Genomic DNA, 12,363 nt, shown 5'->3' with positions numbered 1-12,363 from the left:
AATAATAAAGAGCAAATATAATTCGAGTTCCGTCTTTTTGTTTACGTTCCTTACGATACACGTGAACATACATAGGTATGTATTAATTGTTATGTAAGAGTCTTTTCCATTGGGCCACGTTCTCTGGTACTGTGGGAGCCAGTAGCGTCGTTCCAAGTCTGTTCTTATCGCGAGCTCGGCTTACCACGTCAAGAATATGTTTGCAGCAGACTTTTCAGTTCCTATTTGAAGAGTTTCTTTAATCCTTTGGTTTTTGAGGAACAACGTTTCACAAATATAGACAATAATATTAAGCACAGCTCGCAGTATTATTTGCAACAAGTCAGTTGATAGTTTACTCCTCATATTGATAAAATTTCGAGCCCCAGCCAAGGAGAGCGAGAAGTTGCTCTTTCCATGTGTAACGACTCACCCTTAGAACATAATCAAATCCTCTCCTTTATTTATACAAATTCATTTTTAAGCTACGTAACGGTTTGCATGAAAGCCACGTAAAGGCAACGCCGTACCCGCAGAAAGTGATGTAGAGAACTTGGATTTTTATAATGCAACAATAGTAGGCCTACCGGTACTCGCCCATTTCATAGCAGTTGCTGCAAAATATGTTCTCTGCCTGAATTTAGGAATAGGAGGCACATCCTTAAGATGTTCTAATTTACACGAAGTTCTTGCGAGCTTATGAGAGAAATTTCTTCATTGTCTTTTTAGTTTTTTATAAAGTAGCCTATATGAACTGTATTACATATGCAAATATTTCTTTAAATTTTCCACAGACACGAATCACACGGCGTAATATCGAGAGCGGGATTTCGTATTTCAATTAACTAATCTTGTAAAGCACTCAATGACGTCATCTTTATTTTTTGTCTGAAATAGAACCCCTACTTTTTGTTATAATACGATTGTGTGTAGTATATCTCTATTGGAAATTTCGATATCAGAAAATTCTTTAACTTTTAAAGCTTCATGTCAAAAGCGGAAATAAAGCAAATTTGACATGGATTGATCTGGTAATTTGTTTCATAGTTTGTCATAATAAGTTTAACTTTGACTCTCTTCATTTTACAGCTGTGAGCGAGCTTGCCAGATACTGCAGGAGGCAGATTCGTCTACCTCCTCCGTTCAACAGCACATCCAATGAAGTGACTGTGAAGTTCCATTCTGATGACCGCTCTACATCTAGAGGAGATTTCAGTGGCTTTTCTCTGCGCTATAACACAAGTCAAGAGGGTGAGAATCATTGTGATATTATGTAATGATAATGGACAAGCCACTTTTGTGGCTCAGGTGCTAGCGTACTGGTCTTCCATCTAGGCGGCTTGGGATTGATCCCTGACTAGGTTGTGATGGAATTTGCTATGAGCAAAGCAACGTTGCAAAGGATTTTTTCTCGGGATACTCCACTTTCCCTCATTGTACCAACTCTCTCCACCTCTCCCTCATATTATCTATCATCCGGTCGGCCATGGTAGCATTGTTGGTATAGCGCTGGCCTTCTATGCTCGAGGTTGCGGGTTCGATCCCGGCCCAGGTCGATGGCATTTAAGTGTGTTTGAATGCGACAGCCTCATGTCAGTAGATTTACTGGCATGTAAAAGAACTCCTGCAGGACAAAAATTCCAGTACACCGGCGACGTTGATATAACCTCTGCAGTTGCGAGCATTGTTAAATAAACCATTTTTTTTTCTCTCATCCGAAATAGTATAAACAGGCTGGGGTGAAGTCTTTGAAATAGTAGGGGTTTCCGATACTGATACAGGAAGAGTTTGGGGCTCTGGGCCTCTAGGGCAGATCAGGCTACTCGACTGCGGGTGGGACATGGCTCTATCAGGGGCTGAGGCAGGTTGGTCCATCTGTCAGCATTGGATTCACGAATGCCACCCAGGCCAATGTCGAACTTGGATAATCAGCGCAGGGTTCACATTGGGCCAAAGCGTGCCTAAATGTAAGAAATCCTCCCAGGTCCAGTCCTCGAAAAACCAAGTCAAGATAATGGACAAGAAATAAAATAGTCTGATAATATTTCATCCCATTACACTGATATCTTGCCGATGGAACCAGGGACAGGCCTCCGGCAGGTATGAGATATATTCTTAAAGAACATATTGTGGGTCATGCAAATCTAGTCTTTCAGGTAAGGTTCCCTGTAAAGCACATTTGAATAATTTCAAGGGAAAAATTGTTCCGGGGCCGGGTATCGATCCCGGGACCTCTGTTGAACGTACCAGCGCTCTGCCAACTGAGCTACCCGGGGTGTCTGGGTGTCTGGCGCTTCGTCAGCCCACGTGAGTTGTGTGGATATAAAGGGAAAGGTTGAGACGGTGTCGGGTAGAGTTCCTGGGTAGCTCAGTTGGCAGAGCGCTGGTACGTTCAACCAGAGGTCCCGGGATCGATACCCGGCCCCGGAACAATTTTTCCCTTGAAATTATTCATATTGTGGGTCATGTTTTTTGTACCTATGATATTCAGGTTTTTCTCACAAAAAGAACCGCAGTTTGATTTTCTTGATTCTATGAAATTTGAGCACACCTTTTCTTTATGTCGGCAGGTCTTGAATCTTGTACGGAATCATTGCAGAGTAGGGGCTGACATTTAGTGCTTCATGGAGCAGTTTCAAATTCCGTGAATGAGTATGAGTACCGGTATATCTAATGAGAAGGGAGACACCATAGGCCACTCTTCAACCAATACCTAGGCCTATAACTTAAAACGTGGAACACTACAACGTGCAATGGTACAGCACACAGGAGAAACTTTACATTCAAAAGTGACGTACAAGCGCAAATTTCTTCGAGAGTGGGAAAACGAATATTTTTGCCTATTGAGTGGGGAAATGTCATATTCCTTCTATGCAATAAATTACTTACGGATTCTATAACAAAGCTTCATATACATTATAAAGGAGCTGACAAGGATCACCGTAAAATTACAGTTCAGAAATATGTAACTATCGCATTATTTTCTTTCTGTTGTTTTTGTTGAAAGCACTAGGAATTAAAATTCGAAACAAAATAGATCCATACATTAAACTAATTTTATTATCTTAAATGCTTACGCATATTCTTTGTTAGTTTTAGGTCTGAAAAGGACAGGGAATAAAAAGTAAATTAGAGGAAAAGGAAAATGTACGGTAGCAACAAAAGAGAGCAACAACATTCTCCTTGCAAATTATCTTGTATCACGGGAATTAGCTCAGGCTATGAAACCATTTATCGAAATGTGCATTACGAAGGTCGCTCAAAAAATTTGTCGTGCCTACCTATATGATTTTGAACGCCTGAAGCAATCACAGCGCACTATGACCCGCAGAATAGATACTGCATTACTGCTCCTAACATTGATCAGCAAATGCTGTTGAAATGCAGAGAGTTTTCGTGCTTTTCCCTTGTAGGTGAAAGCACAGACTTAATTGATAAAGCACAACTAAACTCTAAATTCGTAGAATAGACGAAGACTTGTCAGTTCATGAGTTTGTGCTTGATATTTTGATACCTAAGATTGTGCTACGAGGGAAAAAATCTTCCAACATGAATGCAATTCAGTAGAAGCCAAGCAGCTAGAGTGGAAAAACCTAATTAGTGTTGCAACTGATATACCACCGACTATGCCGGGCCAAAGGAGGGATATTCTAGGGGACTTCAGGATTTTATCATTGGTTTAGTTTCATAAAAATATTTATAAGGAACTCGTAAGTTTCTGGTAAGTTTCCTACTTTACTATGATATTTGAAATTATATTTTTAAGAACGGTCCCAATTTGTTCTTCCGGACGGACTCGTCCATTTCTTACTCAGCTGCAGAATATATAATAATATTATTTTATAGACTCTAATATATATACCGTTAATAATAAAAAATAATTACATTTTTACTTTCTGGAACGTCGTTCCAGTACGTTCCATTCCAAAGAAACAACTGATTTTATATATTAATAAAATTGTTTCCATCTATTGTGTGACAGTCTGTGATCTGCACTGGGCATATAAGAAGCAAGATTTCCTTTCCCTCCTTCTCTTCATAGACTACCCATCTACGTTCCTCTGCTCTCTTACAAACACCTACGTAATGCACAGAAAACTGCTTCAGGGTTTGCACTTCCTTGTTGTAGAATAAGAGGCACAATATAAATGGATTAAAATTAATTGTCTTGTTTCTTCATAAAATGCTAAGCACTACCATAACTTAAGATAACTAACCTAATGTTGTTGTTGTTGTTGTTTTTGTTGTTTTCTAATGCCAGGCGTTTGACAATAAAGTCATTTGACCTCTTGCACTCCAATATTTTTCAAAGATATTATCATGGTCAGCCACTGAAGCACAGATTTTGAGGTGTTCCGAATTCATTTCTTGGTTTGAGTTGCACAATGGGCAGTTAGGGTACTGATATATTCCAATTCTATGCAGGCGTTTGGCCAAACAGTCATGGCCTGTTGCCAATCTAAATGCAGCTACAGACGATTTTCGTGGTAAATCGGGAATTAACTGTGGATTATGATGCAGAGAGTTCCATTTTTTCCCTTGAGATTGTATTATCAAATTTTGTTTGTTGAAGTCACCTAATGTGAAAAATAGTATACCGGTACTTAAACTTACAGTAATATGTTTTGTTTTATATGACTATAAAAATGCTTATATTCGAATTTTCTGTGCCAGATGGTTTGCGATGTTGATTCATGACTGTGAAATAAATGGTGTAAAGAAATGCGGAGCTAACAGATAGGTAAGTTAATAAAGTATAGCTAGTAGGCCTAATTGAGTACTGTAATGTATCTAACAATTTTTCTTTGTTTTTCTGTTCTCAGCCTGTGGAGGACGTTTAGAGGGTCCGAGTGGAGTGTTCCAGAGCCCTGGTTACCCTTCAACACAAGGTTACCGGCGCTATTGTAAATGGGATATTATTGTACCCGAAGGGCGTAGAATAAAGATTGAAATGTTGGACTTCGATTTGGAGACATCAATGGAAGCAATTAGACATCGAATTCTTGTGAGTTCACGTTTTATGAAACTGGATTTAAAATATCATATGCAGTTCTCATTTTATTACGGATCGTCTACAGTATCAACTAGAAGTTTAAGATCGCACACATACACATATTTAGATAGCTCTAACTTAATTTTCAATTTTAAACTTTTATATTGTACTTTCTGAACTTCTGAGAAGTAATTAGATTCACCGAAAACTAAATTTTAAAAAGAAAAGGGAATGTAAAGTTTCGGAAAATACGAGTAATTTGAAGTTGCGGTATGAATTTGTGTGACCTCATTACATACATTAACTGTTATTTTAATCAATTTATGTTGTTTATTAAAAATAAATGTAACATTAAAATAGCTTTTTAAACAGTACATTAGAATAAAAAATACATATTTTATGTACAAGTTTACAAGAACTATATGAGCGCTCTGAGACCTAGGGGCATAGTCTTTAACACTGAAATAAGTTCGCTATTATCATACAGTTATTGAAAAATTATGCTTTTGTTTTTTTTTTTATTATGGGGGAAGGAAAGCTGTGATATTAATAAATTTGGAAAGACACATGCCCACCTACACTCTGTCTCACGTAAAGTGAATCTTAAATGGATGAATAAAATTAAATTCTGGTTTTTGCAAATCTCGTTAGAGAAGGGAGGCCTTGCACATTGCATCATGGGTGGCATCCTGTTCTGTTCCACTCCACTGTTTATTGAGCTGAATACCAAAAGGTGTAGTTGTCGACATAAATTTAACATGCATATATATAATAAGCACAATAATAAAATTACAGGTAGGCCTAATTCTGATGTGATATACAAGAACATGCATCGTAATCAAGATTTAGGATCTTTATCAATATGAATTTTTTAAGATTTGGTATGTTGAGAAACTACATTATAATAGTAACAGTAGTAGTAGTAGTAGTAGTAGTAGTAGTTTATTCACCATAAAGATCTTTACAAATCATGGCTTCGTCAATCTTATTTCTAAGTCTTAATCTAGTTTCTGATTATACTATGGACATATTTATGAATTTGTAGCTTTGTTACTGCGGGACATCTGCTGACATGATTTAAGAAGAACTATATCTAAGATAGTATAAAAATAATAATAATAATAATAATAATAATAATAATAATAATAACAACAACAACAATAATAATAATAATAATAATAATAATAATAATAATAATAATGTTAACAGCAATAACGACCTATATGCCTTCACAATTACACATTAGTAGGCACTTTCATGCAAGGTCTAAAGACATAAATTCCTCTACAGTATATGGCATATGATGTAGCAGCAACCTGTTGACCATGCTTTTAAACTTCTTTTGTTTACTACTTATTATGGGGCTTGGAATTTTATTATACATATTTATGCCTCTATGTAAAATACTTTTAAGACTTGTGGTTATTCTATGAGTGGACAGATGGATATGACTTGATGTTCTTGTTTGATACATGTGGTAGTCTGAATTCAATTTGAATTTTGCTTTGTTTTTATGAATGAAAGACGCTGTTTCTAGAATGTATATACAAGGTATTGGCAGAATTTTGAGTTCCCTAAAAATTTCTTTACTTTGCGACCTTATAGGTGCTTGTTTCATAATTTTTATAATTTTCTTCTCTAGCTTAAAAATTTCCGTAATTTTGCTTGTTGCGCCCCATAATGGATATGTCTAAATGCATCTCGATTCAAAAATAGATACCGGTATTATATATAATATTAATATATGCCAACCACTTTCAATGTTATATTCTGCATTCCATAAACCCTGATACCTAAATGGTAGCTTATTAGCCTGCCAAGAAAATGTTTCGTTTTCGATTTCCAGCTGTGAGCCTGTGACTCTATTATTATCATTATTATTATTATTATTATTATTATTATTATTATTATTATTATTGTTGTTGTTGTTGTTGTTATTATTGTTGTTGTTATTGTTGTTGTTGTTGTTGTTAAATTCGAACCTGTGTTACTCAGAATTATGTGCTTCTTGAATACATCTTAAAAAAGCAATAGGAGTAGGAGGAAGAGGAGGAGGTCAACATCGACTTTCTTTTATTTAAATTACAAATAGTTTTTCTGAGGCAGCACCCTTGAATTTTCTTCTTTATATTGTGTTATAGTTAATTTCATCTCGTTTTAATTGTTTATAGTTTATTTTTTAATTAGTCAGTAGAGCTATCATGAGAGTTTCTGCAATCTGTTGCTAATCTAGTGTACAGTAGTGGCAAAAAAACGGACCGACCCTTGTAGCTGATTTCAGAGCCTTGTTCACTCCAGAGCACGATAGACTGTTAACTAAGACTTTCGTGGTTCTAATCCTGCCTGGGAAGAAAACTTTTTTGTTTCGATTGCTAAAATTCATGTTCTGGGAATAATAAGTTAATTAAGTAGTAAAAGATCACTGCAATCGAAAAGTATTGGGAATAAATTTGAATAAGGAACAAAAAAAAAGTTTCCTTCCCAGACAGGATTCGAACCAGTCTATTGTGCTCTGGAGCGAACAAGACTCTGAAATCAGCTACAAGGGTCGGTCCGGTTTTTTTGCCACTACTGTACATAATAGAATGTCAAATCCCTATTATTTAATTTTTCACTTCTTTTTCATTTTGCAAATATAGTGGAAATCGAAGTACTGGACATAGGCATTTAACGCAAGAAATCAATTATATGTAAATACTTTTCTTTCTTATATGTTTCAAAGGAAAATGTTATAAGCAAAAATGATAAGGAACTAAAAATAGATCGAAATTCACTAAGAACTAGGCCTATTTGATTTTCTTAATAGGTTCAGAGGAATTAATGTAATAGAAATTCCAAAGTGTAACTTTATTTGCTTCTGGATTTTACTTTCCTAATAACATTTCTCCGAAAAATTAACAGGGAAGAGAGTATTTGAGAATAATTGATTTCCCATATTAAATTCTGCTGTCCAGTACTTTTATTTCCACATTATGTGTGTGCTTGGGTGTCGCCCATTTGGTTTCCTACCTCAACATTTTTGGCTGCGGTTCTGAGAACTTAGGAAACCTTGGAACAGAAATTCTTCAAGACCAGGGTTTAAGTAATTCACATTTACGTAAAAATGTGGTCTTGAACTTTGGTTTGCATGTATATTTCAGTGAAGAATCAAGTAAAGAAGTGTAAAATGATATTGAACCCTCATGCAGGTATATCTGTTACAGTTCTTGGATGGCATACGGAATTCAGTGCCAGCAAAATGGCTCTATGCAACAAATACGCCTGAAATAGTGAGATCAACAGGCAACACGATGCGAGTAATGTTTGTATCATATCATAATGCAGGACATCGGGGCTTCAAAGCCCGCTATACGTCAGATGAACCCTCATGTGAGTATCATATTCATGTTAAAAATTCCTACGCAAAATCCAATGTGTTAACCCAACAAAATTCTATAAGTAAACCATAACCACAGTCTAGTATATACAGTCACGAAGCTCAATACATAGGGAATATGCATCCACAGATAGTTGCTAACCACTAGGATCACTACTATCGCCTCGTCACAGACAATGCGAAATAGTACAGGCACAGTCTATTGTTCCTAGTACCCTCAACAACTCAAGCTTCGTGACTGTATATACTAGACTGTGCCATACTAAGTTTTAATTTCCAGCAGTAAAGAATATACTCTTTACCATTTGCGTGGTGCTACTGATTGTAGCAATGATACATTGCAAGAATGTTGTCTCTTCTGGGTATGGAAATTGCGAATTGAAGTTAGCAGACCTTTGAATCTGATCTAAAATCGTACGATTTTTCAGCAGGAACACTACAGTTCACTGCAATGATAACTTTTCAGACAATTTTCTTATTTGTACACGTGGCACTCATAGTTTTATAAGATACATCCATTTCATTTCTATGGTATAATTACTGGTGAAATACGAATTACCTAACATTCCATTGGCCTATCAGGTTGGACTCATGCTCTGAGGTTGTGCTTGGGCAAGGGTTCGAATCACTCGTAAATGTATTACCTGGTTGAGTTTTTCCACACCTTCAGGGCGAATGTCGGGTAATCCCATGACGACACCTTAACCCGAGCTCACCAAAATACTATGTTGATATATTAATTCCATCGACGTTAAATCACCATACAACATAGTTGATACAGCAACATAAAAATGACTGATTATGAAAATTCATTTGACAACATGGTGCTCGAGCTTGCACGGGTTCAAATCCTGGTTGGGACAAGTTACCTACCTGGTTGAGGTTTTTTCCGAGGTTTTCCCTCAACCCATTAAGAACAAATGCTGGGTAACTTTCGCCGCTGGACCCTGGATTCATTGTGCTGGCATTATCACTTTCATTTCATTCAGACGCCACTGCTGTAGTCTGTTGCAGTCTCGAAATCTATGTCTCGTTGGCCTCTCTACTTGTCTTTTCGATGATGTTTCGAAGTTGTCAAGAAATATAAAAAGAAAAATTGTTTTACAAAAGTTAAAAATGCTTGTTTTAATTTATTCTGTATGGCTCTTGTTGTTCAGTTGGTGATTAAAAGCTGCGTATTTACATTTGTCGTGAGTTTGTATTGGTGTGCAATATTGCAACCAAAATAATTAAAGCTGTTTATATCATTTATTATTTATTGCGTTATGTTAATCTGGCCTTAAGGATTCTATATCCTTAAAATATAAATATTTTACTTTCATTGCAAAGTCTTTTCTATTAAGCTTGAAAACTGTTCCTTGTAAATTACTTTCTGATGGTACATTTCTTATTTCAAAAAAAGTTCGGGAATTTATTGAAATTTATTTTCTAAAATATTTAGCTTAATTAAATAATTTACTGATGTTCTTATGTTGTTGCGTCTAATGTTGCACTAGTGACTTATCGAGAATTATTGGTGAAGTGTCTTTGTCACCTTTGCAGTATGTCTTGGCGATTTGAATGGAGACAGTGGCTACATCCGTCCACCTTCCAAATCCCTGAATCTGACTTACTTCCACTGTGAGTGGGAGAGAAATGTGCAGGCGGACAGTAACAGAACTATTGCCTTCACAATGTTGAATGGCACATTCGGCAATCAGAAACGACAGATTTGTTATTATCAAGCAAACATGGCAGCCATCACTACAAGTAAGTAGTTACAAATACTTAGCTTGTATCTCTATTATTATAAATTAATTTTCTTACTGATAATGTAAAACTTTAAATAGTTTGCCGCTGCTGTTTTCCTATTCTGAACTACTATTTTTTAGGGAGAAACAAATTAAACTAGCTTACTTTGGCGATAAAACACAAGGTCAGTTAAAAAAGTGTAAAATTATTTGGTGTTAAAAATATTGCAGGTACAGGCTGCAGGATTGAATAATTGATGAATTAAAAGATTCTTAATTTATTTCTGGCATCGCGAAATACGCAAATAGCAAAAACAGTAGAACATCACCAGTAGATGCAGTGTTTTATAATATAACAGTGATTACATGATGCAAGACGTCAGTACATTCAACGAAAGTTAGCCTAGAAAAAAAACTCACTTATAGCAGAAAGCACACAATATTGTAACTTTTAATTCAAACAATAATGTAACTTTATTTGTCACAACAATAATCACTTTCTATTATTTAATTTAAACACTCCCGTCAACAATGGGATTTGCACTCCACACAGCAACACAGTATTCGTTATTGCACTCCACAGACGACAATGACAGTACACTTGGATTATTGAAAACAACAATGTACTGCTAATTTCAACTAATGTTCACAAAGTACTATTTACAAAACAAAACTGTCAGTTCCCAGTTCTCAGTTCGTTTGCCTTGGCTAATTATTCTAGCTCATTCACTCAAGTTCACAGTATCTCGAACCCAAGACTTTCAGAGACAGTCCACTGAACTTCGAACTCAGGTCCCCCAATTGCGGTCCACTCCACGTCGAACCACAGACTCTGGATACGCCGCACTCGTCTGGACGCTCGCACAGTTGTGGACACACATTCAAGTCGAACTCCAGTCTCGAAGCTGGCTTCACTGCTACACAAGACTGACTGGCTTGCTGACCAAAAACTGAACTCGCTTCTCCTCGCGTCAGGGGCGTATTTTGCGGGCTACCGGGGCTACCGGCGGTAGCCCAAGGAAATTACAAAAGAAAAAGTTTATAATATAACATAGTGTAATAACTTTGTATTATTAGTTTTACCATAGTAATTAAAATTAAAGTAATTGTTAGATATATTTTGTGTAATAATAGGGTCAGCGGTAGCCCAAACCCTTTAACCAGTATACGCCAATGCCTCACGTCCTGTATTTATTACTAAATTACACGTTCTCGTCATTTCGATTTCCAGATGTTTCGCTATAACAACCGGCTCGCGTAACTTGTCAAAACTTCCAGCTCCCCCTGCTGGCCAGCCTTCCTTTACGTCCGTCGCAGTCGATTTTCTTCCCCTCTCCCTTCATCACGTGCCGCGCCGCCTCCTCGCGCCCCCCTCTTTTCTGCCGGATGCGCACGAAGTTCCCCGAAGCGGCCAGGAACGCCGAGAGTATTCGGCCTGCCGTCACAATATTTTAAATACAAGCCACTGATAACGATATTTGACAAAATCAAAATATACTGAGACGAACCATAATGAATTTTATTATACTGTAGAGTAGTCATGGCTGTAAACCCCGACATCATCCTTCAAGACAAACGAAAGAAAACTTACTACAAATTACCAAGCACATTGCACAGACATTGCCAAAAATTTAACTAAACCATAAAGCTCATCTAAGAAAATCAAAACTAGGTCGAAAACAAAGGCATCATTTATGGAGGGAAAGAGCAAACCTTTGCTATATTACTGGTTGTCGTCAGTTCTCAGCACAATTGTGAGTGTTCATTTGTTCGCACCTGCGTCATATTAACAGCAAGTGCATGTAAATTACGTAGAGTGCAAGTAGGATAAGAAGTTAAAACTAGGCCTATGTGTGGAAACTGGAAATGTACTATAAAATGGGATAAATGATCATTAAACAAAATAGAATAATAATACACCAGATATCAGCTCCATTTGGGACTTAAAATAATAAAAGTATTTCAGAAATGGAGAAAAGGTAATGAACTTTAAAAATGTGTTCAGTGCATCTGATATTATAGTTTAAATCTTTTTTTTATGATCAAGTTTGCCCCAATTTGTGGTATGGAAAATAGTTCATTCCAGAGGAAATGCGGAGGGAGTAGACCTATATACCCTATAAGGTCTTCCCAAAAAAATCTTGCCACTCTCCCAAGCAAGAACTGAAATGACGCCCGGATCGAAAATAAAGTTACATAGGTACGGTACCGGTACCTCAGTAATTTAGATCACTGAGTTCGATTTTATTTGCCTAACATTTAGTTACGTCATTCTTGTACTCAAC

At 36.6% G+C, this 12,363-nt stretch overlaps 1 protein-coding gene across 1 annotated transcript in view; it reads left to right on the top strand.

Moving 5' to 3' along the window:
• The window catches only part of Cubn (Cubilin), a 300,325-nt gene that overhangs the window by 229,116 nt on the left and 58,846 nt on the right, over positions 1-12,363 (top strand). The window contains exons 47-50 of the mRNA XM_069832790.1: positions 1,069-1,230; positions 4,803-4,984; positions 8,176-8,341; positions 9,891-10,097. Coding sequence (XP_069688891.1) covers positions 1,069-1,230; positions 4,803-4,984; positions 8,176-8,341; positions 9,891-10,097 — 717 coding nt within the window. The remainder of the gene's footprint in view (positions 1-1,068; positions 1,231-4,802; positions 4,985-8,175; positions 8,342-9,890; positions 10,098-12,363) is intronic.

Source organism: Periplaneta americana, chromosome 1 (assembly GCF_040183065.1).
Source record: "Periplaneta americana isolate PAMFEO1 chromosome 1, P.americana_PAMFEO1_priV1, whole genome shotgun sequence".
Lineage (NCBI taxonomy): Eukaryota > Metazoa > Arthropoda > Insecta > Blattodea > Blattidae > Periplaneta > Periplaneta americana.
This window is presented reverse-complemented; position numbering and strand designations above follow the sequence as displayed.